Below are 27852 nucleotides of genomic sequence, written 5' to 3' on the forward strand. Positions count from 1 at the left end.
GTGTGTGAGAGAGTCACAACTCCTGCACGTAAAAGATCTCACTTCATTTATGTTCATCGCAAAGAGCAGGATGTTCAACCCGGTGAAGTGATCCCACCTTACATCCATCTGGACCCCATGGAAGACCAGTTACTGCAGCTGAATATGGGCTATTCAGTCATCTTCTCAGATGGAAAATGAAACAAACTAACAAACAAAGTACATTCACACACACACACACACACAACACACATGTTAATCACCATGTGTTTTACGAAATCTATTCCCCCCAAAACAATGAGCCCGGGACCTACCTCCACTGACGTGGAAGAACGTCCCCCTACTGTTATCCTGCATCATGGCCTGGGCATTGGGGTCGGCTTTTATGGCGTCGTCCAGGGCCTTCCGCGTCTTAGCATAGCAGAAGTTAAAGAGAGATTGCATCACCAGCCGCAGACTGGTCTTACTGATCTGGAATGAAAAGATTGAGAAGGGCGTCCCCAACGTTTTGTTGTGCTGTTTGTTATCCTACCAGAGTCCTGGCATAATTTTTCCCAGAAATTGTCATTTTGCCCTCGTTAAAGGGGAATGAAAGACAAATACATATGTGGATTGAGTGAATGAGGCAATATAAGTAGCACACATAAGTGAAACTGAAAGCTTGAGGGAAATCAGATAATTTTTCAGAAAGTTCTGAATATTCGAAGTTACAGTGTCATTACATTGAGATGTCACATATGGAACAAGAGACCCAAGGGTCACGCGCTCACCCGAGTATCGCAATTTCACCCCTTCCATGCACTCTTGCACACTCTTATCTGAGAACATTGGAAACTTGCGTCTGCACATGGACCCCCCCCCCCCCCCCTTCAACTCCAGGGTTGGGGGGGAGGGGCAGGCAGCCCTGGATCTGCAATGAACAAACTTTGAACTTACTCATGGTATCAACTTTGCTTTATCATTTCTGGTTCGAGAGTAGAAGATTTTAAATATTCCTTAATGTGGGGGGGGGGGGGGTTGGGCCCCCTAGGGGCCCCCAAAGAGGGACATGGTGCCCATTTGAAGGAATTGAGATTCTATACCCCTAGGGATGCTACCTGCTAAGTTTGGTCAAAATTCATTATGAGGTTTTCAAGAAGAAGATGAACATGTACAATTCAGGCTCCATTACAACTGTAGGACTTCTCTCCATCCCCTCTCCTGGGTTCCAAGGTGGGGGGGGGGGGGGGGGGGCACCACCCCTGATTCCGCCAACCCCATGGACGAATTTGAAACTACAGTCATCAATGTACCAACTCATAGTATTATCTAAGCCCTATCACTTCTGGTTCTAGTGAAGATTTTCAAAGATTCCTTAATTTTAGGGGGTTTGGGGCCCCCTGAGGGCCCCAGAGGTGGGCCATGGTGTCCATTTGAACAAATTGAGATCATATACCCCTTGGGATGCTACCTACCAAGTTTGGTGAAAATCAGACATGGCGATCTCAAAGTGAAGATGAAAATGTACAATTTAGACCCCATTAGGACACCTCCCCACCCCCCTCCCCTGGGTCCCAAGGGGGGCACCCCTGATTCCCCCATGAACAAACTTGAAACTACAGTCATCAATGTACTTACTCATAGTATCAACTAAGCCCTATCACTTCTGTTTCTAGAGAAGAAGATTTTTAAAGATTCCTTAATTTTAGGGTGTTTGGGCCCCCCTGTGGCCCCCCCCCCCCCCAGGTGGGCCATGGTGCCCATTTGAACAAATTGAGATCCTATCCCCCTAGGGGTGCTACCTGCCAAGTTTGGCGAAAATCGGTCTTGGGGTTCTCAAGAAGGAGATGAAAATATAAAAAGTTTATGGGCATTTCCGTGAGTTGTGCGACATGACCACCAAAATTTTACCCGCATATTTCAGGACAACTGATAATCTTACTTTGTTAGCCATAGTTTGAAGTGTGTGAAACCAACTTTACCTTTAAGAAAAGTTCCCTTTTGTGCATTTTTATACCTTTTGAAGCCAGAAAGCATTTTTTGACCTAGAAATCCCTAAAAATGCATTTTTGTTGCTCTTTGTGATTATTTTTTATATTTGAGGCTCAAATCAAACTTTGTTTGGTTTTACAAATAAAAAATATATTAATCTAGCAGAAAATAAAGTGGAGACCTCGATATAAGATATGTACTTCGGACACCAGCGTGCTCTTACACAGCTCAAGAAGCTGCTGTAACGTGAGTTACCGAAACATGAACTTTTTAACCTAGCAATTTTACTATGCCCAACTGAGACATGGTATTTTGGATTATCAAATAACTATGCAGCACACATCCAAGAAATATGATGGGACTTATAGTCTTTGCTTCAAATTCTCATAACAGAGGTCTTAAAATTGTAACGTGAGTTACCATGTAACGTGAGTTACCACAATGTAACGTGAGTTACCGACATGATTTTTCTTTAATACCAAGAAATGATATGAAGGTTGTGATTGTAAGTAACCAATGAGTACATGATTACTGAACTCTTGTATTAAGATTCTATTTCCAGTAGATTGTTATTCTCTTGGTCTCTCTCTATCACCAAACCAACTGGTCTGCATGTACAATGTACACTGTATGTACATGTTCATCACATGTTAACTTCTGAAAGAAACTGTTCCATATTTACTATTTAATATTACAGTGCATGTATACTGATCTGTTACGAAAGTTGTTAAAAGACATTTCTTCTAAAGCTGCATGGACCTTGTTCCAGCAAATTATCAAAATTTTGTGATAACTATTAATAGCCTCCTGATTGGGATAATCACTGCATGATTACTCTTGAAAAGTTCTTGTTTTTGTAATTCAAGTGATTACTATTTGACATTTCATAATTTATACCTACCTGTATCATAGACCAAAGCCATTGTTTATGAGACTGAAACATTTACATGTATGAACAGAATTTTAAGATTGGAGCTTGCTTCCTGCTGTTTTTTCTGAGATTTTTGAGAACTTAACATTGTGAATTTGACACGCTTATGTGTATTCTACTCTGAGGTTTTAGCTACACCTGTATATTGTTGCAATATCCTATAATGAAACTTTTCCATGTTTACTATAATTTACTTTACATGCTGATCTATTACCAAAAACTTTTTGAATGTGAACCTCATTATCAGACATTTTCTTTAAGAGCTGGACAGTCATGTACCTTAAAGCAAACTATCAACATTTTGTGATATCAATAGTTAGCCTCCTGATCACAAAATATTTACTATTCATGTTTTTCATTGGGATTTACTGCTTCAGTCTGCTTGATTACTCTAGAAAATACTGGTATATACTTTTTACATGTATGTACAATTTAAATAATGGTTACTTGACATTTCATAGACCAAAGCCATTGTTTTTTAAGGCTAAAACATTTATGAACATGTTTTATTAAACTGATCAATACTGGTAGCAGATAACTAAAATTTATCTGCAGTTTCTGTAATTCAAGTCTAATTTCTGTACCAGTTTCGTATAAGAATTTGTAAACAAATCAAACATACAAACAATTGATTATTGAGTAATTCAAACAATTATCAAATAATTGGAATATAAATTGCATTGTTTAAAAGTTAAAAGGTTTATTGAAATATTTCATTTCTGAACCTTTAAACTCTCCACAGACTACATGTAGGTCTCTAGTCTCGTGACTCAGTGTATGAAATGGAATAGTTTATGGATGACTTGTTTTATCTAGATAGCCTGAAATCCATTTAAATCTAGTAAATTAAAAACCAATCAAATCAAATTCTCAATTAAATCCTCAATTTCTGATGCATTTATTAACTGGAAAAGAGTGTAATTTAATGAAATAGACTCTGTTTCTTATCATTTTGTTGAATACAATTTTTGTCTCAGTACAATTGAAAGCTTGGAAAACGACTCAATTAAAAACGAAATTTATCTTCAAGTTTGTATTCTAAATGTAAAGTTTCCTGCCTTTTGGTAATCTCATGGATAAAATGGGATTAATTACTGTCAGATCAATGTTCAAATCAATTTAGATTCTTTATTCATGGAGTTTGTTTGTGAGAAAAAGTTGTCTTGGTAAGTTTTCTTTGGATTATTAAGACAAAAAATCGTCTTGTGATCATGTGGACAAACTGTAACGTGAGTTACCGTAACGTGAGTTACCGCTTCACATGACGATACCTGGAGAATGTAAGACAATTTGAATTTTTACCATACTCGGTGATGTATGTTGTTAGTCCATGACTTTGACACAATAGACTTTAAAGTCTCTCTGTTTCTTGTTTGAGGAAACTTTTGAATATAAGACATGCCAAATTTTTGCATGTCCAAATTATGTAACGTGAGTTACCGACATTTGTAGTGTTTTTTCTCATAGTTCTCATAAGAGTCTGTGGATGTAATGTTGCTGTGAGGTAGGATGGAGGTGCATGATACTCATTCACATATAGTAACTCATATCACTAATTAGGTTTTAAGGATATTGATCTCAACAACCTAATTTTGAGTTCAAAATGTAACGTGAATTACCGTGGAAATGCCCTTATGCACGACGCACGACGGACGACGCACGACGCACGACGCACGCCGGACGCCGGACGAAGAGCGATCGCAATAGCTCACTTGAGCCTTCAGCTCAGGTGAGCTAAAAAGATAAACTGTAAAAGTGGTTTCTTTCGCGGTGGTTTTATTTTCACGCTTTTTCGTGCTTTGAGGTTGAACCGCGAATTTAACATCACACAAAAATGTTTTGAAAAGTCGAGCGAAATTAACCACGCAAGGAAATGTTTTGAACTCGCCACTTGTTACAACGCTATTGCGCACATGCACACACAAAGATTCCGCGCATTGAGTGTATTGATGGTCAACACACACACAGTGATGCCGCGCAATGTAGGTTAACGCCTGTGCAGGTGCCCCACGCTAAAGTACTGGAGAGATGGGGTTTCAGGTAAGCCTGCATTTAATTTTAATTTCTATTTAAGAAATTAAAAAAATGACTGGATTATAGTTTTGGTTTTTATGTGCAGAATAAAACAGTTTTTGCCGACTGTAAATTCACAGATTTTGCCGACCACGAATCTAAACACACGTGAAAAAATTGGCACCGATGGAAACTGCAAAAGTATCTGTACGTGAAAGAAACCACTTTTACAGTGGAAAACATATGAAGAGAATTTCATAAAATTTCATTTTAATGAACAGTACACATTCCTTTTGACTTCTCACTGACAAATATGTTTGGGGTAATATCAGTCCCTCTGCTTTCTGAAAGTGGTAATTAAGTCAAGTGGTTGCAGGAGCATTTCACAATGAAACTGAAACTTGTGAATTGATAGGTACTAGTACTTCGTATCAAGGGCCAGCTAAACCATAAATGATGCCAGCCCTGTGGTGCAAATTGCATTCGATAGAAGAATACAGCACACTCTCATTTATTACAAACACAGTTAGAGCGAAATTCTAGCTTAATATACAACAAGACTGAAAAATTCAGATTACCAAATCATTGTCCATGAAATATATTTGTATGCTTCATTTTTCAGCTATAACAAATGACAATGTAACAAAAGAAGAGTGCTGGTCCTTAGGACTTCGACATAACGGCAGTCGCCTGAATTTGAAAAACATACATGAATACAGATCATTATAATTTTTTTTCAAAACTAAAACCAAAACCTAAATCATTATCATTATCATCACCACCATCACCATCATCATCATCATTCTAATCTTTGGCTGAAATTCAGCAGTTCCCTACCTTAGTGAAGTCATTGGAGAGAAGATTCAGACCCTGTGAGGAGTAGACGTGGAAATTCTCAATGCGTCCCCGGGTCTTCCAGACCTTCAGGTAGTCCACCTCCTTCTCTTCCTGCTGTTCAAGACATTTCAAAGAAAGCAGCCATCATTAGACCTTTTGTGCCAGCAATGAAACCTTGCAAATCACATTCTTACATTCTCAGGTGTAATCAGAGAGGTTGCACTATAAGATGCAACCTCCTGTCAGGTTCCACATGCTGTAAAAAGGGGCCAATGTCTTTTTACTTGCAGTCATTGCCACTTTTATTGTACATTTTACCAAGGGTAAAATGCACAATCTTGACACTTCTGCACCTCCATTGACACACAATATGATTTGCATCTTGGTATGGCTTCTAAGGAGGTGCGATTGGCATTACTGCAACAAGAAATTTGTTTTGTTTCTGTTTCTGTTTTTCTGAGGGGACTGCATTACAAAACTACGCCTTGCAGCAGTTCCCTCCACTCCAGACAGCCTACTTAACCACCAGCTGTCCAAACTGTCTAACACAATGTACATCAGTATTGTTCATGAAATACACCACATATACAATGCATCTATTGTATTTGGAAAAGTAATGAACACTCTCGCTTGTGGGAGCACTGCATTGACTGCAAAATGAGACAACATATCCCAACCTCTCATTTTCAACATATGTAAACATGACCACATGAACAGCCTTTCCAAAAAAAAAAACCCACACATATTGTCAACAGAACAACACAAGACCTTTCAAACAGGTAGAAGCATTTATCTATATTGCCACATGAGGTTGAATAAGAGTTGCATTTAAGTAAATCTGTCATCAAGCACATACAATCATAGTGCCCTTTCTCAGTATAAACTTGGGCATTTATTCAGAGGGCTTGCCATGGAAAGCCATCTCTGAACAGCAACCCATGGCAATTCTAAAGAGGACTTGAACAAATTTGATTTGAATGACAAATCCATGGTTGTGATACCAAATGCCTACTAATTTTGATGCATTTTTCTGTATATATTTAGGTGATACGCTATCAGCGTATCACCTATTGTGATTGTCAAAATCTCTCTTTATTTTTTTTTATTCTTCTTTCTTTCTGGACAATTTTGTGTCGTCAATATCTCAACAATGACATTACGGAATGACATGAAATTTTCAGTCAACATGTCTCATAACAATATCTAGCCACAATAAGGTTTTCATGACAGTAACATATCTATGACGTCATCTAGGCGCCATTTTGTGATTTTCGGACCTTGTCACATGATCGATCATAACTTCATAACTAGATGTCATTTCTGCATCATTTTCGGTGGACATAAAGTTCAGGTCACGCTCTATCTTACTTTTTAACGCTAGTTACCCAGGTCTTCATTACGCGCGCCTACGCGCGCGTCAAAATTTTAAAAGGCTCAAAACGACTTCCCAATGGGAAATCTCGAAGTTTCAGACAATTTTAAGCGTTTCAAACATTTTCTCGCGTGCGCGTCCGTCCGCGCAATTTCACGCGCAGAGGGCGTAACCAACATGAAAATGCAATTTTTTTGACTGATTTGGATTCCTGATACTTTGAGTAACAATATCCACTGATTTCCGATCGATGTTGACCTATAACAAAGGAATGCACTGGCGTCAAAGTTGAAATTCCGCGCGCGCGTCTTTCTGCAAATATAGTGAAAAAACATGTCTTTGTTTATTTCGCCATAGCTCTTTAAATCGTCCGTTGACCCGATATTTCTATTGCATATTACAAAAGCATATGAATTGTAAATAACATTCCTAGTATCAATATTGCCAGGAAAACGCGATGAAGTGATCATATCGTCATTTTGAATAAAAAAAGTGGAATTGATTTTTTTGAGGTACTGTTTCTGACATTCATTTGCTCGTATCTCTGTTGTTTAAGCTCAATATTATCCCAAATTCACATATGTTGTCCTTTAAACATTTGCCTTTCAAGTCCATGTCATGGTTTTGAAATTTGATGACGTCATCATACTTTAAATTGTGATTAAAAGTAAAGATGCAAAATCGGACAAGTTTACGTGTTATGTCTATGGGAGGTGATTTTTTTTAAAAGCATGCATTGACTTAACAACGTTTAAGCACCTTTATCTCAGCTGATTTTGCTTCATTTCCTCTGAAACTTTAGTATGTTGTAGCTGAGACAATAAGCTGCAGTAATCATGCATTTTATTCTTTGAAATCTCCTCATCAGATTGACAATTTTGCAGTTTAAAACTGAAAATGAAAATGGAATGTGGACAAAACGATTCCTCATGTATCTTTCATATACATAAGTTTACGTTCCCCATATTTTCTCGTCGAGACGTATGGCCGAGTGGTTAAAGGCGCCGTCTCAGAGACGTGAGGTTGCGGGTTCGAACCCCACAAGATCACGAAACAATTTTTTTTTATTTTACTTTTTTTTCTTCAATTTGTATTATATATTCGTCCATGTAGAAATCACGTTCGTATATAAACGCACCTATACACACACACAGACACACACACACGCCATATCCCTCTTTTTTGTGTGTTGGAGACCACATTGCTTCGACTGCAGCAACATTTTGCAGGTTGACTTTGTCAAACCGATCATAGTATGTAATGACGACGACTGAGGTGTTGTACTTTGAACAATTGTCTTTCAAGACGATGTCATTGTTTTGTAATTTGATGACGTCATTACACTGAAAATTGTGATTAAAGGCAAGGTATCAAAACCAGCCGATTATAGGTTTTATGTCTGCGGGACGTATTTTTCCCAAGTTGCCAGAAATGGCATAGCGACCTCAGTCGTTACAAGGCCGCTTTTCCGTCTAGCAATGCAATAGATGTTCACACGGCCACGTTAGTTGAGTGGGCATTGACTTTCCCCCTGTTATATCTATACATTGTTTTTTTTTTTTTTGTCTTACCATTTCCGTGGATGACCCGTGGCCGAGTGGTTACAGAAACGGTTTCGCATGCACGCTCAATATAACTTCAAGGTGCCTATATCACATTCTTTTCTTTGTCGATCACAGATGACTGTCATCTGATGACCACAAGCGTATCACCTAACTCGTCCTCAATGTGACGAGTTTTCATGTCTCGTGGCTTTCTGAAAATCAGCAAACACATGAATTGAGCTATGCAAGAATGACTGCAGCAACTATGTTAATGCAAAAACAATAATGAAGAACATAAAAGCAAGTTCCCAAACAAATGAATAGGTACTACCTTGTCTGCAGGCTTAGTGTGACTCTTTTTCGGGAAGTCCGGGTTTTCAAGCAGATAATTGCAGGCATAGTTGACAGGATCATTGGTGTGCTTAAATTCCTTCAGTTTGTTTCTCACAAAGCCCTCCTGGGCATTGGGAAACAACTTTAACTGCAGATATTAGAATAAAAAACAAGCAAACATGCAAATTAAGCCATCTCATTCAAATGGAACTTTGCTCTTCTACATGCTGTAAAGTACAATATGTATTGCTTGAATGTTATTGTTTAGACTGATACAAATTGATTGAATTTCCAGAAATCGCATACACCGCGAGTGATCTGTGCAATTTTGTATTACATCAGACAAGATATAAACTCACCAATAATCATCACAAATAAAACATACTACCAAGATGAAAAATTTATACCAAAAAAAAAAATCCCTACCTCTTGATACAAGAGCAGAACCTAAAAAACACTACATCAACACATAATTATGCACACGTACACACATATCTGAAAATAGTACACACTTTTGCAGGGTGGAAATTTTTGTGAATTTCGTGCAACATGAAGCTAGTCCAAAAGCGGCACTAAATCTTTGCTTTTATTATATGTAATATCATCTATCTTTGATTTCAGAGTAGGTATTTTGTAGGGGTATATCTGCCATGTTATTTGCAGTTTTCTTCACTTTTGCTAGTCTTGTGGGAAGAGCGAATTTGCTGTCATAATGCCAGTCACCTTTTACTGTAGTATGTGCTTCCTACTTAAAAACCCACAGCCGCTGTGGCATGAATGGTTTGAAGTCCTGTACCCAACAGAACACATACAATTTCCACTTTCACAGTATTTCGGCATATATAAAAACATACCACTTCAGCGAGTTGTAAGGACATGATAGTCATTTCCTCCTCATCTGCCAGGGGTTCAGTCAGGTTCCCCTCCGGTGCATTATCAAAATATGGATATGCCCCTGGTCCCTGGGCTACAGCTACAGCGGGTCCTGGATTGGGTCCCCTCGGAAGGGGTGGTCCCAAAAGCCCTGGCCCATTAAGGTTCCAAGGTTGAGGAGGCATAAAAGGAGGAGGCCTAGGCAAGACATTTGGCACAAAGGGTGCAGGTCTGGCAGGCACAGGGGGATAGACCAGCGGTGCCAGGGGAGGTGCACCTCTAGCATTACCGGGCCCCTGGGTCACGGGCGGAATGGCCGGTCTCTGGTGGGCAGGGACTTGGGGGCGCAAGGCAGAATGGGCAGCTGGCTTTTGATTGACACCATGAAGGTCTCGCAGCCTCTGTCCAACGGTCGGTGCGGTCGGTGCGGCTGGTGTCACCTGAAAACCCGCAACGGATGTAGGTGCCCTAGTGACTTGGACAGCTCTAGGATTCTGGAAGGACCCCGCCAAGGACGACGAATTCTGCAGTAAGATACCTGTGTTGCGTGCAGCGTTGATCGCACCAGGCCTGGAAGGAGCAGTTGCTGTCCTAGGAGCTGGATTGCTGTTGGCAGTTGCATGCGCAGGGAGCTCCCTCTGTTGCTGCAGTCCTACCCTTGTGTTAGAAAACAGATTCTGGTTTGAGTTTGCTAGCGTAAAGACTGCTGGCTTCAAGGCAGGGGCTCTCCCTAATGTTCTTTCAATGGCAGCTGTTTGAACAATGCCCCCAGGTGTGCTTGGGGTCCTACCCAGTGTTGGTCCACTGCCCCCGGGTGTGCTTGGGGTCCTACCCAGTGTAGGTCCACTGGGGTGGAAAGGAAGTGTCAAGTCTGCACCATTCTGCAACGAGCTCCTCGCGACAGTTGTCTTGGCTACACTGTGTCCCTTTTGCTGCGTGGCGGAGGAAGAAGTGGACAATGTCAAATTAGCTACTGAAGAACCACTTAGTGAAGGGGTGACCCCTGTTGTTGGAGCAGTTCGCTGATTCAAGAAGGAATTCACAAGGGAGGACGAAGGTGTGTGCGACAAAGTTGAGGCAGTGCTTACGGTGGCTTCTGATTTAACAACTGTTGGCATGGCTGTGTCCCTTTCTCCATCACTAGGTGCTCTGCTGAGTGTTGCCGGTATTTGTCTTCCCCTAGTAGCACTGTTATTCTGAGCTCTATTACATGCATTTCTCATAGCCACTGGTGAGGGAAGGAGTGAGCTAGTAGTTCCACTTTGCATAGGTCTCGAAATGCTGCTGAAGCCCAACAAACTCTTCCCATTACCTAAGTAGTTGTACCCATTATCTCTTGATGACAAACTTTTTGCAGTCTTCGCATTTCCCGATTGAGATAGAGTTGGTGTAGAGACCACACTGCCGTCAGGATTAGAGGTCTGAAACAAACGGCGACCTTCGCCATTCTCGCCTGCATTTGTCGTGCTGGTTGAAGTAGCAGATTTCGTAACCACAGGATCCATGACAAGAGACTGGGACAGGGTGTACGGAGTTGAAACCTGTGACTTCTGTCCTGATGGGTAGCTGGCAGGGGTTCCACTCGCTGTGAGTCTCCCAGGCGTTGCCTCTGAAGTTGATGCAGTATCAAACTTGGAGGTTGTACTTGATGAGACCATGCTGCTTCCAATCAACTGACTCTGCGTTGTGGGTGTCGACCAGTGCCGCGAGTTGAGGCTGTTCTTCACTTTCACCGCGTCAAGTTCATGGGGTGGATTTGCGGAAGAACTACTCTTTGGTACTGAGCGGTAAGGAGAATCGATCCACACCACATCGCCCTTGTTGCCCTGTTGGACATCTTCGGTTTGAAAGGTCTTGTCATCTTCTATCCGTGCCTTGGGAGAGTTCGCATCTGACCCATCTGTTGTACGAAGTACGAAGTAGAAGAGTTACAAAACATTCGAATTACTATTAAGTTAGGTGGGTAGATTTTGTTTGTTTGTTTGTTTGTTTGTCAACAACATTTCCTGAGCACTGGTTCAAATGGAGCATACACTGACAACCCATAATGACCTGTAAACCACACATACCAGGTACATTGTACACATGCATCAACTTCTCTCTACATTTTGGGAGGATGGGGGTGGTTTGAGGAATTAATGCAGACCTTAAGGTGTAAAAGAACACAATCATGTCCCAGACTCTCCTTCAGACTGAGACAGGTGCAAATGCTGCATAAGAAACAGTGGGGACTAGTATAGTCATCACATGGTAAAGGTCTTTGACAGATGCAAGACTTCTGTTACTACTCATACTCTGAATGCACTTCATTTTTCCGGTCCAAAAACATGTCAATGACAAGAAGCACCAACCTTTGGTAACCAAAACTAGTGGCATTACTCTTTTTTGATAAGTGCATAAAACAAGACTCTGGATAAGTGAAGAAAAGGATATCTTGTTTTCAAATGCGAGGACATCTTATACATTAGATATAGAAGTACGAGGCTCAATAGAGATATACAGTCAAACTCGGATACCTCGACGTCGGATAAGCCGAATATCGCTTACCTCGGAGGCAAAATGAAAGTCCCGATTGCTCCTATGGAGTTTCCGTGTGTTAAAATTTGCGTAGCTCGAAAAAAACTAACTCGAAATTCGGTTACCTCGAAGGGAAATCTCATGTCCCGATCTTTATCAACTTATTGTTTTTCCCAGCATGTTGCTCGAAGTGAAATTCGAACATCACGCACGCAACATTTTCCCCCCGATTAAGCACGCGTGGACAGCGAAGACATGTCACAAATCTTTTTACACTCGATTGTAAATATTCCGAGACAGATCATGCCCTCAAAACAATACATGGCTGGCAAAAAAAACACCAAAAAACCAAGTCCCCCACACCTACCTACACACATACATGGTATGCACATAGCACCCATGCCATTGGAGTGCTTACGGTAGCACTACGCTCTGCCCCAGCATCTCCTTTTCTTTAATCACTGTGTTCTGATTTTGCGGTCGTGATGGTCATACCGCGCGCGTAGATTTCTTAACCGCCGTGGTGCACCTGTTAGGTGTTGACAGTTTTTATCTTTGGCATTAATCACGGTCCACCGTCCAAACATGAATTTCCTGCGAAGCGCTTCTCTAACTTTATCCTTTCATGAAGTTAGACAGACTGCCGGAGCGAATGGCGAGAATATGAATTGCGTAACTTCAATTTCCAAAATGTGAAAGAAACTGGGTACAAATTCTCTTGGCAATAGACTTCTCTGCCATTTTCCTTTTGTTGGTCGAAGAGAGTAGCACGTTTATCACTTTCGAGCATGGCAACGAAGCGAAAATTGAACGCAAAATCGTATCAGGAAAAATACTCAATCCTCACATTCATGGATGAAAATCCAACATGGAAGAAAAAAGATGTTGCGGCAAAGTTTAATGTGAAGACCAACACACTATCGGACATGATAAAAAACCGCCACAAAATTGTGCAAGCAGTTGAAAATCCTAGTGATGCTCGGAAGGGCGTCAAGAGAATGAGGCAGATGACATTCGACAATGTTGATGCGGCTTTGATCACGTGGTTTCGCCAAAGGGAATCTCTACCCGATCTCCAGCTTGATGGGGAGATGCTGCTTGAAAAAGCCAAATACTTTGCCAAAGAATTAGGTCATGAGACAGCTCCCTCACAGGGCTGGATAGATCGTTTCAAAAAACGACACGGAATAGGCCACATCAAAAAGGCTGGAGAAGCTGCTGGGGTGGATGAAGAGCTTGTCCAAGGCTGGAAGGATGGAAGGCTGACAGATATTCTGAGGCGTTATGACCCGAAGGATATCTACAATGCCGATGAAACTGGTTTATTTTGGCAAATGTTACCAGAGAAGTCCCTCGGTTTTCAGGGCACTACCTACCATGGAGGTAAACAGCAGAAAACACGTGTCACTGTTCTAGTGTGCGCTAACATGGATGGCAGCGACAAACTCCCCCTCTTCGTCATCGGGAAGAGCAAGCGACCGCGCGCATTTAAGAACGTGAAGAAATTGCCAGTTGCCTACGAGTCCAACAAAAAGGCCTGGATGACGGGGGCATTGTTTGAGGCATGGTTGAGGAAACTTGACGGCAAGATGGAAGGGAGAAAAATTGCAATGGTTATCGATAACTGCCCGGCCCATCCTCACATTAAGCTGGACAACATTGAACTTGTGTTTCTGCCGCCAAATACTACCAGCTTGACCCAGCCAATGGATGGTGGTGTCATCAGAAATTTGAAACAACACTATCGGCACATCCTTGCATTCCGACGACTTGCAGCGGCAGATGAGGGAATTCCCTTCAAATGGGACCTTCTTGACGCTATCATCGCTTTGAAGACGGCATGGAACAAGGTGTCCCAACAGACAATAGCCAATGTATACAGGCATGTTGGATTCGTTCTTCCGTGTGAGCAAGTAGAGGAAGATGGAGATCGCGGTGAAGAGGGAGGTGTTGAAGACGCACAAGAATTTCGCGGCATCTGGGAGAGATTGGGCGACCTCTTCCCGCTACCGGCCATGGAGAAATACATAGACGTGGATGCAACAGACACGGGCGTCGAGCTATTAACGGATGACCAGATTGTTGAAATCACAGGAGTCAAAGAAGACGGCAAGAGCGATGACGAGAATGGTAATGGTGAAACCAGTAACCAACATTGGGAGGATTGTGTGCGCAAACCACCTTCGATCAGTGAAGTGTGTCAAGCTCTGAATGTGATCAGGCAGTTTGACATCTTTGAGCAAACACCGGCTGAGCTGCAATTGCTCGTGGAGAACTTGCTGCCTCATGTACTTAAAGTAAGGCTTGGCTTTACATGTAATATGATGATTTTAAGTGGTGACCTCATGAAACATGCAACAGAACTACACTGTATTAAAAATGTAAGTACACATAAACCTAAAGTTGTTTGAACGTAAAACTCGATCTTGGGTTTCATTGATTTCAGTTCTGGCCTTTGGAGTGATCAATGATTGTTTCTGAAAATACTGTACATTTACTGTATGATAAAAAATATTTTGTCATCGGTTCACCTGCTCGGTCTATGAATGGGCAGAGCACTAATTCTAATTAATGACGACCACTAAACTACAATGTATTAACAGACTTTATGAGGTCAGACGTCTACACTAAAGTTCTGTAAACAATTACTTTACCCTGTTATGTCTTGTATCTTATTTGAGTTTTCGGTAATGTATTTTTCTTAACCCCCTTTCAAGCACTATCGTATGAGATTGCTTCTCTTTTTTTTTATGCGAGCAATCACTCTTTGTTAAAGTTTATGATTACAGTGGCAATGTACTCAGAAGTCGTAGACCGAATCTGATCTTGCGATATTAATCACTATTGGTTTTTGGCAACCAAGTAGCCCAACCTTCGTGTGTTGCACTTATTGCTGATTGCGACTGTACATGTTGTATTAGTACATCTGGTTTTGTTTGAATTTGCGTTGTACTGTCTACCTTGAGTCACCCTCTACGCGACTGTTATTCTCCCAATCACGCATACACACATACACATACACTGAATGATGTTCGCCACGTGCAAGGTGCGTTACCGTTCTCTACACTTGTTTATTGCGCCAGTTTCTCATCCATATAACAACGTGTTCATCTCGTCAATACAGCATACATATTTGTAGCTGGCTAGTAGTAGACACGCAGTAGACCGCTAGCGCTGCATATAGCAGTGCGACATTGCCGTCGCTCCCTGTAGCTCCACGTGCACGTTTTCACTGGACGTAAATGTCAACAATTGTCACTTTTTTGGTGAGCTTCGTGTTACACTTTTAAGCCATCAAGCATGTGTTAACTTTGTGCATAATATTAAAAGTTTACAAAGCTAAGAATGTGATTCTTGTGATTCTTGTGTATCTGTCTGCTTGGTAAATCTAGTTTTCGACAGGTTCCTCCATGGTATTCTGTAGACACACCACATCCACACGCAGATACAAATACTGTACATGTACATTCAGCATGCATTTCTCGCCCTCGATTACGTACCGGTACATTGTATTTTCTTGTTGTTTTTATGGTGATTGGTGAGTCAATTGTCCAGCAGAAAATGGTGTTGATTAGATGAACATCGATTTCCATTCCATTTATACACTTTCAAGTCGACTCAATTCCAATTGACAAGCATGCAAACAGTCGGTAGGCACCATAACAGATACCGTGTTAACATCGATAAACATTGGATAAGCCGAAGAAAATTCAACGTACGCGTACCTCGAAATTCGCGTACCTCGAACCATTTTCTTCAGTCCCGACGACTTCGAGGTATCCGAGTTTGACTGTACTAAACAAACATACATGTACAAATTTTAAAAGTACAATATTGCACCTAATGTTTCAAATGGAACTTTCAACAGTTACGTGAAATCTGTCACTTACTGCCTTTTGTGAGATCAATCAACACTCCGCCAGAAGTCCCTTTGTCGCTCTCGTTCCCAAGATTGCCCAGCAGGTCCTCCATGTCCTGGAAGTCCGGGATCACCATTACCTCCTCCTCAACACTCTGCGCCCCGTCATCATCCTCCTTGTCGTCGCCTCTTGAAAGCAGGTCGTCGACGCAGCGGTTGAGGAGTCCATCCTCGGTGACCGGTTCATAGCAGTTCCGCGGGTGCGTGACGCACTGGAGGATCAGCTCTGGGGGGCGGGACGGGAACATCGCCATGAGGTTCTGAGCCACAGCATTCTGAATGACCTCCATGATTCCTTTACCTGTGCTAAAGCAAATAAGACAGCATTCATGACTTTCATTTGAGGAAAGCACATGCACAAGGATACAATCTTACAGTATATTAAGAATTTAGCACAGAGTAGAGATCTTAGTACATAAATACATACTCTTGCTCATCACACTTCAATGTTAAATTGGGATCAGAGGATGCACTGTGTGTCTGCGAGACTCCTCACACACAATGCACACAGGTCTGCTGTATATCTCTTTTTTTTTTCATCACGCATAATCAATATGAAACACTGCAGGCATCAAGGTGCTAATGTACTTTTGTATCCATGTAGATACCTTAAATTCCATTAAACCAAACTTCATTAAAATCACAGGATGCATGTATACTTAATGGCCTTATTTCCAATCACTCTAGTAAATTTGTATCGAATTCGTCATCGTAAAGAGATCATAGCATTTTGATGTACATGGTGTAGTACATACTAGAGTCTACTGTGGTATGAGTCTCATCGACCACTTTTTGACTAAATACCTCATGTCTTAGAAAATATCCCTCAGTCTCACCTTAATTTCATTTCACTCAGGGCAGAAAATACCACAGATTTATATCCCGGGCTCAGACTGTTGACTAGTACCATATGCGTGGAGATCTCAGCGACAACACAAGTTGGTTTTTTTTTCCCGTGCACTGCTGCAATCTCATCATTTCAATCGACCACCCATTCTCCCATTGAAAAGCATGCATGTAGATGTAAATCTATTGAATGGCAAATCCTTGTTAACAATAATTACATGTACTACGGAGGATTTTCAATTCTTTTTCCTTCTGTTTCCTCAGGATATTTAGCTGTAGCTGTACCCCCCTAATTTCTCTTGACTTGTATTAATTTTCCAATGTTCCAGCGTATTGCCACCTTCCCCCCCCCCCCCCCCCCCCCCCCCGGCCCATCCCACAATGCCAATTTGTGTGAAAAGATGTCAGACTTCAGCTTCACGAGGCTGATTCGCGCGCGGAGATGTGCGAGCCGCAGAAAAAAGCAACGAAAATATTTAGAGGGATCAGGCCGCTAGGTGCAGCAGTCTGGCATTGTGCGAACACGTTGGCGCCCGTGTTTTGATGGGCGCTCTGCATCGGTTGATTAAAACTCGATTTTTGAAGAAAAAAACAGACAGGATTTTTTCTTCTTTTCATCATGGATAGTGGACATGTGTGTGTAACAAAAAGTCACCGTGCAAAGTTGCGACAATCTATACGTCAGATGTGAGATGAAAAAGAAGTGAATAGGGGTCCTCGTGAGGACTTGCCCCCAGGGTCAGTATGAGGAACCCCGGGGTTCTCATGAGGCGGGGGCAGTCCTCATAGGCGGGAGCGGTCCTCATGAGCGGGTTTCCCGGACTGACATGGATACAATTTTAAAGCAAGTGGCCCTTGATTCGACAGGGTTCAATGAATCAACCACTCTTACAAATAAAAATTCACTGAAATTCATGAATAAAAAATGGTGCATATCAAGTGCGAAATTCAAACTATGCAACTATCTCCACACATGTTCCGAAGAGCACAACAGTGGGCCACGTCGCCGGACCCCCGAAATCATTGTCGAACCCTCCCGGGTAAACTCGCACAAGCAGTTCAACGGGCAAGTAACAGGTAAGTAAAGTTGCATAGCAACACATAAAGACTCGTTTCATTCCAAGTTTTGAAGTTACTAGTCCGTTTATCTGCATTGAATCTATACAGCAAGTACACTTGCAGCCATGATTGCAGCAGTTTCTGAGATAACTTGAGCGTTTACGCGATATTTATATTTTGCATGCCACCCATGCCAGAATTTTTTATACAACACCTCAGAATGATGTCGAATTGTGATTGGCCAAGAACATGTCACATGACATTCAATAGGAAATACCTATCAAACTCATTGAGAGTGACAGCCATACAATAGGCCCCTGGCATGGGCCTATTGCACGGCTCGAAGGTACTATAGCACGGCTTCGCGGGGGGCTACTAATGCATGGCCGCTCACAGAGTTCTGTGGCTCACAGCAGCAAAAGCGCCAGCAAACTGCATTGTACGTGCTGGCCGGCTGCGCTGCAATGCGCTGCCGGTAAACAGACCAGTCGCGGCGGAGTACCTACTGCAACGTTAACGTGTACGCGCAGCTACTTTACCTAGCTAGTTGCATGTATTGCGGCCTACCTACTGCTGTGTTTTTAGTTTTGACTCTGATCTGCTACGTGGACCACAGTGATCCCAAAATCAAGACTTCATTTCAAGTTGAGAAACCGTAATTTGATTATTTTTCTGTGTTTTTATACAAAATCATTTTCGGAAATAGAGAAAGTCTAGACCTACTACTAGATCTACCGACATCTCAGGTAGGCTTAACAGTCCGGCCTAACTCGATCTAACGTTACCGTAGAATGGGTATAGACCCTGCAGAGTTTGTGATTCCTGTGACCGTGTGGTGGAATCATGACGAGTGTTTGAAAGCAGTACACAGGGTGGTTTACAATTCTCGGCCTAATTGTTACATTTATTTTTGGGCCTTCCTGAGTTAGCGGTCACTAATTTAGTACTGTGATTGTGGACAAGGTGTTGTATAAAACGAATAATTTATGATTCTGTTCGCGCATTGGGGCACGTAATACCGCACTCGGCGCGAGATTCGCCACTGGTCTATGCACTCACAACTCATAAATTATTTGTATACTGTATCACCAGTGTTCGATCACAACATGTTGTGAATGCGTTGGTGCGAGTACGAGTACATGGATAGTACCACACTCTCGTAGTGCAATGTACTACAGTATGTATACAGTTTCGCCCTAGCGTAGCACGCGCGCTATTACATTCACATAGGCAGGGCGAGCGCACAGCGCAGTACGTCGCGCATATTACGCATGTCGATGCACGGACATATGGGGCCGAACAATGAGCACAGGGGGCCGAACGATGGTTGCAGCGCAAGCGTTGTGATCATGCTCGCTATTTTGTTTCCGGTGCTTAATATGATGTCGAACATTGGGCCACTTGCTTTACCTTTGAGTGAAGTAAAGGGTGTGTACAGTTCTGGTCGAGGTGTAGATTTAGCTTTTAACATTTTGCGAGATATTCAGAAACCACTCTATGAGACGTCAAAGAGCATGCAATTGTAAGGGGTATCAAAAGTTTATTCGATGAAAATCGGTTTTGAAATGGCTGAGATATCCAAAAACAAGGTGAAACAAAGAGATCCTAATAAAGTTGGGGCATGTCGCCTTTTATTATTAGCACTTTTTTGGATATCTCAGCCATTTGAAAACCAATTTTCATCAAATAAACGTTGAATCCTTCTTCAAATGTATACATGCTCTTTCATATTTCATAAGAAGCTTTTCATTATCTCACTTAGGAATGTTCAAAACATGAATCCCTACCTCAACCAGTACTGTACAGTCCCTTTAATATGTGAGAAAGTCATTGCGTGAAAGAAATTGCATGACGGTGGTCGCCGATATGAGTACAAGGTCATTGAAGGTGTAGGCTATAGTATAGACTAGACCCTCTAGAACCTACAGTGTAATAATCTTACAATCACTTTGAGTGAACACACATCCACGCACAAGTACAGCACTCAGCAGGCACAGCAATTTTAGAAAAATTACACTCTGACTTGCACTTCAGTTCGGGAAACCCACTCACAAGGGGGGCCCCTCCTTATAAGTAACCCGTCCCCCTTATAAGTAACCCCGTCCCCCTTATAAGTAACCCCCGGGGCACCCCTTATAAGGAGTCTCCACGCTTTTTTGCAATGCAACGCGAAAATGAAAGGACTGCGGCAATTCGCTTGATTATGTCCATAAAGCTTCACAAGTTTCCTAGTTACTCACGAAATTTGAGCAAAATCGGTTTGAGGCATCATATCTAAAATCATGGATTTAAATGCGATGTCAAACGACCCATGCGAATGCTGAAATGCGAGCGATTACTGGCGTGAGTGTCGCCAGGCGCGGTGGCGCGGCAATGCTTGAGTGCAGACGTGGCGACTGAGTAGCAATCAGTCGCCACGTCTGCACTCAAGCATTGCCGCGCCGCCGCGCCTGGCGACACTCACGCCAGTAATCGCTCGCATTTCAGCATTCGCATGGGTCGTTTGACATCGCATTTAAATCCATGATTTTAGATATGATGCCTCAAACCGATTTTGCTCAAATTTCGTGAGTAACTAGGAAACTTGTGAAGCTTTATGGACATAATCAAGCGAATTGCCGCAGTCCTTTCATTTTCGCGTTGCACTGCAAAAAAGCGTGGAGACTCCTTATAAGGGGTGCCCCGGGGGTTACTTATAAGGGGGACGGGGTTACTTATAAGGGGGACGGGTTACTTATAAGGAGGGGCCCCCCTTGTGAGTAGGTTTCCCGAACTGACTTTGTACAGTTTTGATCACAATTTGTGACACAAAATCGATTCTTACAGACATCTGAAAATGACTCGTTTGTTTGCTGACAAGAAGCTAGACCATACAATTTGCTAACACTAGCTAACGTTACACTTAACATTACAGGTGAGGTACCGGTACACTCCTAAAGTAAACTACCATGATAACATTCCACAGTATTACTATTATTATTATATTCACACTTCACACAAGGAAATGATCCAACCATCTGTCAACGGATAGGAAACATAATATGGAACTGAAACTGTGAAAGGAGGCATGACAAGAATCCGTCCACTTTTCAAAACAATCACCGAACATGTTACAATTGCAATACAATAGGTCTAGAACCTACACAGGCTAGCCTACATAGAGATTCACATAGGAATATTTTGGTCTTCAGGATCTACATCAAGACACGGTGTATTGACTCTTTTGAGTCTCGAGTATCGATACTTACACCCTTACGACCACTTCACCGTGTTCACCAGTCAGTAACTAGAATCTAGCACTTAGCTTAAGTCTCGTTTTTGTCCAACAACGACACTGCGAGAAATCATCACCCAATGACATGGCAGATGATGTGATGGAGCTGGTGGAGCAGCACTTCAAGCAAAACAGTCACATTTTCAGTTTTTTCCAGCACCATGTTTAGGGTGCAATGACACAATCCGTAGATCTAGACGTTCATGTGCAGTTGGTGCAGTGGTAATGTTCGCAGTGCGACCATGTTATGCATTGACGAACGTGAACACACTCCACTCCAGCTCCTGTGTAAAGTCAGTGCAGTGCATGCGCGGGGGTTTTATCTTGTACATTGTACGTACAATGTACATGCAGTCGGGTCGAGGTGAGTTTATTTTGGTTCGCCAGTCACGTTTAGAATTAGACTCATAAAAAATCGTTTACACAAATATAAGAATCAAAGATTTCTTTTGTTCCAGTTTCATGTACTGTAACAATGTAATTTATAATTTTTTAATGACTAAAATATATTTTAATACATTTATTTTATTTAAATAATTCTTAATATAAATAATCAAATTTAGAATATGTCTATAACTATGCAAAAGTCTAACTTCTCAACTTCACGCTACGTCATTTTTGCAAGTGTCAACATGTTGGTTTTAATCAATTCAGAAATATTTTTCTCTCACTTCAAAATGATACCAATGTCAATGTCTTGTCTATTCATAGCTCTTCTAGGACCTGTACAATGAAAGGACTTCCATGGTTAAAATGAATGATCTAGTTTTAGTTGAGGTGGGGATTTAGATCAGTGGGAGATCCATAAGATCGTGCACCGGGCTCGCGCCCCCTCTTACTAGTATTTTATTTATTTATTTATATTGTATTTATTTTCTTTTTTCAAAACAACAAGAAGAAAAATAAGGGGGGCGACGTGCGCCCCCCTTTTTTTTTTTGAGTGTGTGTAAAGACGTAAATCCTGGATCCGCCCCTGCAGATGGTCACTTTTTGCGAGGTAAATAGACACCACTTGTATTAATATTAATCAAAAGACCATAATTCTAATAGGAGTTGAAAGTTTACTATAGTATTTGACGAAAATTGGTTTTGAAATGGCTGAAAAACAATGTAAACAAAGTGATCCTAATAAAAAAGTGGCCTTTTGTTGGGACCACTTTGTTTTACTTTGTTTTTGGATATCTCAGCTATTTTAAAACCGATTTCCATCAGATAAACTTGTACTTCATCTTAGGATCTCATGTAGGCCTAGGTCTAAGTGGTTTATAATGAAAAAGTTAAAACTCAATCTTCATCTCAAACAAGTTTGTGGTGGTAAAATAAATTCACTACCATGGCTGCTTATCAATAACTACGTAAACACCTGTCTTTAAAGGAAGTAATGATAACAACAACAATAATAATACTTTTTATTATCATCATTGTCATTATTATCATTGTCATTATTATCATCATCATCATCATCATTATTGCTGCCGTTCTTTCTTATAGCGCATAATATTGGCAAGGTCTCTATGCACTTTAGAGGGGGAACAAAAAAAAATAAACAGGAAAAGGTAGTTATAGAAACAATAGTATATAGATTCCTTTAATGGCTATAATAAGAAACACATACTGATATACATTATTTGCAATAAGATTCAATTATGCCAAGGCCAGTCCATTGAAATCCTACATATGTGGATTTTTTAACTGTCCTGTTTCTCAACGGTTAGTTATGCCTTTAGTCAATGCAGGCATGTTCCTAACAATTTTTGAATTGAATTAAATTGAATTTGAATTGAAAAGGTTTTTTATTCATCAATATCCGATACATTTAACCAAATACGAGTCATTGCAGAAAATGAACAAATTTTCAGTGCAGACTTATTAGAGCCATTGTATCAGGTCGCTGTAAAATTGTAGTCGGGTTGACCTGAAATACCAAAAGTTGTGAAGACTGCAAATAGTTGGGATGCTCAACACATCCTCGATCGCTCTTCGAAGAGCGGTAGCAAAAGAGGATGATCAAAATAATCAAAGATATCTAACTTCAAAGACGTAGAGCTAGTCTATTTAATAAAGCGAAGCTTCAGGGATCAAACATGAGTCAATTAATCTTAAAACGCAGTTTTAAAACAGTGTCATGAATAACATTCGTTCGATACATTAACGCATGCAAAGTAATATGATATGGCAAGTGCACGATCTGTTCAGTAAAGCTTCAAATGAATGCATTGTGAACCTAATGTGATATCGCTGCCACAGATAGATAGCTCCAGTCTATCTGATTGTCCTGACAATACCACTTCATTATTTAAGATAAGTCCAAAATAAGTATGACTTTCATTTCAAAGTCATGCAACTGAAGCGTCAAAGAAAGCACCACGCGCGGCGTAGCAAAACTGAACAGAATGAACAGATGACCATGCCATTACCAGAGTGTCAGTATTTATTTTCATTAAAGCAAATGAGCTTAATTCTTGGAGTCAATAAAACATAAAAACACATGTTATCAATTGACTTGTTTCAGATATTGAAGTACAGCAAAATATATCACTTCAAAGCAATCACGCATATCAAAGCGGCACAATATAATGACAAATAAAATTGAGTGCAAATAGCTTATCTGAAATACTAAAAGTTGTGAAGTTTTAGTTGGGATGCCAAACACATTTTTGCTCTTTGAAGAGCGGGAGCAAAAGAGGAGGAAGTTTGAGCCACAGTGATACAAGATGAGGTATAGACGATACCATCTTGCTAAAATCAGAGGGTGTGGATGCTATAATCTGAGGCGGGGGGGGGGGGTGTTGTTGTGGAGTCTTCAGGTGAAGCATATACTATGTACATACATATAGTGTGCTGTTTTACCACACTGTAATCAGCACTTATACACATAACAAAAATATGAAGCATATTTTCTTAAACTATTCTCAAATATCACAGTTTTAATACTTGCATAACTTTCTCTCTAAAGAAAATCGAAGATTTTGGAGTGATCCCTGAGGTCACTCCAAAACGAGTGAAAATGAACATTTTTACTCAAAATTCACTCTTTTGTGTATTCACTCCTTTAAGAGTGAATATTTTCACTCTATTTTTTTTTAGAGAGTTTATCTACCTTCATCTGTTGAAATGGGAGAGTCCATTTCTCATTAAATGAGTAATACTATATATTACTGAGAAAAAGGACAATAAATGAGGGGCAGGGAGGAAGGGAGAGAATAAGAGGAGACGGGGGGGTTGGGAACCAAGAGTGGGAGTGGATAAAGCAAGAGAGAGGAGAGAGAGAAAGAAAAGGACAGTGACGCAAGCTCCTATACCAGAAGCTGGTATATATCATGTGCATTGCCATGGCAACCACACAGCCTTGACTTGAGAACCTCATATCATACACACTGATGTGTGTGTTTAGAATAGTCCATTACTGACCAGTAGCGACCACAGTGCTTAGGAATGTGAACTGCTTGCCCACTTTCGTTTTGTTATAGCATCCTAATCATTATCCTACTGAACAAATACTATGATTCAAACTACTTTAATCATACAAGATAAAACATAATATTATGATTTACCATTTGCAGATGAAACAAAGGCCAAGCATTAGTGCTTTTAAAACAGTTCTAAAATGTGAGTTGGGGATAGAAATAACCACTGTAAAAAATTCAATAGGTAAACCGTCTATAGCTGCAGTTTATTGAGAAAAATGAAGATATCTCCTTGTGTTCATATGATAGGATGTTTTGCGGTAACAGACCATGCATTATGTCATCATATCTTAAAAATGTTTTAAATCACTGTTCCCAAAAGTTAACAGGACTTTTAATGTTGCACCGAACAGTGGCTACACATTTACCTACATTGCAGTTTGTATCTATTCATCCAAATATGGTTAACAAATAATATATTCATTTTGAACATGCGTATCTTATAGAAAAGTCTATACAAGTATAGATATTAACATTCATCCCAGCAAGAAGGCGTGGCTTCACCCGCCCGCGTGTTTTTTTTTAGACGGCACAGATTGGGGAAACTAAAAATCTATCGGGGACCCTATCCCTAAACCTAACCCTAATCCTAATCCTAACCCTAACCATCAAACCCTAACCCTAACCCTAACCCTAACCCCAACCCTAACCCTAACCCTAACCATAACCATAACCAAAAACCCTAACCCAACGTTTTTCCCATAGGTTTAACACGCGCCATGCCCCAATCTGTGCCGTCTTAAAAAAAAAACGCCACCCGCCCACCACGGTAGAAGCAATTCGGTGTTTTCAGGAAATATTAAGTACGCCCTCAGCGTCTGTTCCTGAGTAAGATTGCCACTCGGAGTTTTGATTATAGAATACTAGTAAGTGATCACATTTTGTGATCTCATTGGGCAATCATCCACTAGATGTTTCCTGTATTTCGTGATTAAGGTCATATGTCACTGTTGTTGTTTGCATGTTTTGCATGGGTGTTTATATTTGTGCGCATGCGCGAAATCTATCCTTAAATGATTTCGTCGGTAGTCCGTGATGACGTGAACTCTTTTACAATATTCGTAAAGCAGGTCTATCTTCGGTTTGGGGGGCATTTCATGAAGCGTTTTGGTCGGATATTTTTCTAACAAACTGTTACAAGCTTCTGAAATCCTTGTATCTGATTGGCTGAGAGCAAATTTGTCCGACAACTTTGTCGGACAAAATGCTTCATGAAATGTCCCCCAGGTGAAGTTCGGCTTCCGGTCTCATGAAACATGGAACCAGACGGTAAACATTTGCTCCTATATTTTGTCACGAAATAAGCTATATAGTCGTGAACAAGCAGGGGGTAACTAATAATATTTATAAATGCTGTGCGTACACATCGTCATGTATGTGCGTAATTGCTTTGTTGTTGTATTATAGTATTTTCAAAATTCAATAAAGTTTGTTGATCGCCAGGAAAATTTAAAAAATGTCATTTTAGGGGAACGTTAATAGAGTGATTTGATTGGATATTTCATTTGTAAAAGGTTGTTTATTAGATTTACGTTTTGCGACGTGATGAAAATTAGGTATTATTTCTCTAGTCAGAAAAGAAGGAATTAATGGATGAAAAAATAAATCTCGTCTTAGATTTCTGAACATCACGAATTTCAAATCATGAACTAAACACACATCTTTCAGTGCCCTTATTGTTTTGTTCTTTTATTTCTACAAATAAAAATATACATGCACGATCACCAACATAACATGATACAAAAACCTCCCCCAGAATATTGCGTTTGAAGTTTTTTCCCCGCTTATCAGCTGATTAAACTCGGAAGCAGCACCAGAAATATATTATAAACTGCTCTACGCCCCGTAGCAGGCGCGCCGGAAGCAGTTTTGGATTGGGGGGGGGGGTGCAAACATTGGAGGGGGCTCAAGATTAGACCATGCATATGTTACACAATATACACATACATACACACACACACACACACACACACACACACTATATATATATATATATATATATATATATATATATATATATATATGAAGAGTTTGTTTGCAAAAACCGATAAGTCTATATTTGTCAAATGGAGATATTTGCCATTAAAGGTCAAGAAAAATAGAGAGAATAATAAGAAAATTTTTGCTTCTTTTGACCATAACTTCAAAAATATACCTTTATATGTAATGACCAATATATCATTTAAAAGGTATTATTTTGTACTTTATGACAAAGACCGTACTTCAAAATCTTCAAAAATGGACTTATCATATATATATATATATATATATATATATATATATATGTAAAGTGGCGTACGGTGGGTCAAAACATGGGGGAACCATAAAGTAATTTTGATGGTCTGTATGCTTGTGCGTGTGTGCGTGAGCAATCGACGGGACTACAATGGAATGTGATACATTCAACAACGCAGTCATTGAGGAACTTTGTAAGTTTTCCTTACATGGATTATGGAATGACGGTGTGAAACGATCGACAAATTATTGTCAGCAACATCAAAGGTGAATGGCATAACAATAAAATGCGAGCGAGCGAAGCGAGCGAGCTTGAAAATTTTGATATTCTACAGTTCCAAAACTGGAGTTTAAATTGTAGCTATATATTTCGCTTTGGAAATAAATGGGGGCGCATCGGGCGCAACTGCAGGCAATTATTGGCAGCAACATTAGGAGAATGGCATAACGATCCAATGCGAGCGAGCGAAGCGAGCAAGCTTGAACATTTTGACATTCTACAGTCCCAAAACTGGGGTTTGTAGCAGTTAATCTTTCACTTTGGAAATTAATGGGGCGGCGCAGCGGGCGCAACTGCAGGCAATTACTGGCAGCAACATTAGGAGAATGGCATAACGATTCAATGCGAGCGAGCAAAGCGAGTGAGCTTGAGAATTTTGACATTTTACAGTCCCCAAACTCC

The 27852-nt window shown here is 40.7% G+C and overlaps 2 protein-coding genes across 2 annotated transcripts; one reads left to right on the forward strand and one right to left on the reverse strand.

Moving 5' to 3' along the window:
* Nucleotides 1-293: 293 nt before the first annotated feature.
* Nucleotides 294-21707, reverse strand: LOC139730498 (uncharacterized; the record flags this gene model as incomplete). The annotated part of the gene is made up of 6 exons (XM_071641338.1): nucleotides 21451-21707; nucleotides 16261-16595; nucleotides 9835-11753; nucleotides 8979-9128; nucleotides 5732-5845; nucleotides 294-450 (listed from the first exon to the last, which is right to left on the reverse strand). Coding segments are annotated over exons 2-6 (2659 nt in total), but the record flags the coding sequence as incomplete, so codon positions are not given.
* On the forward strand, nucleotides 13159-15794 carry LOC139730506 (tigger transposable element-derived protein 4-like). Its single transcript, XM_071641345.1, has 2 exons — nucleotides 13159-14500; nucleotides 15763-15794. The coding sequence occupies exons 1-2, from the start codon at nucleotides 13159-13161 to the stop codon at nucleotides 15792-15794; spliced, it is 1374 nt and encodes a 457-aa protein (XP_071497446.1).
* Nucleotides 21708-27852: the final 6145 nt, after the last annotated feature.

The sequence above is a fragment of the Diadema antillarum genome, unplaced genomic scaffold, assembly GCF_040938485.1.
Source record: "Diadema antillarum isolate AM-2024a unplaced genomic scaffold, OU_Dant_1.0 seq00000318_RagTag, whole genome shotgun sequence".
In the NCBI taxonomy this organism is placed as follows: domain Eukaryota; kingdom Metazoa; phylum Echinodermata; class Echinoidea; order Diadematoida; family Diadematidae; genus Diadema; species Diadema antillarum.

What these genes read in the sequence shown, in the direction of transcription:
- LOC139730506 (XM_071641345.1), top strand. Translation starts at nt 13,159, where the DNA reads ATGGCAACGAAGCGAAAATTGAACGCAAAATCGTATCAGGAAAAATAC. An exon ending in CAAGAGCGATGACGAGAATG is followed by an intron (nt 14,501 to 15,762) that starts GTAATGGTGAAA and finishes TGGTAAATCTAG; the next exon opens with TTTTCGACAGGTTCCTCCAT.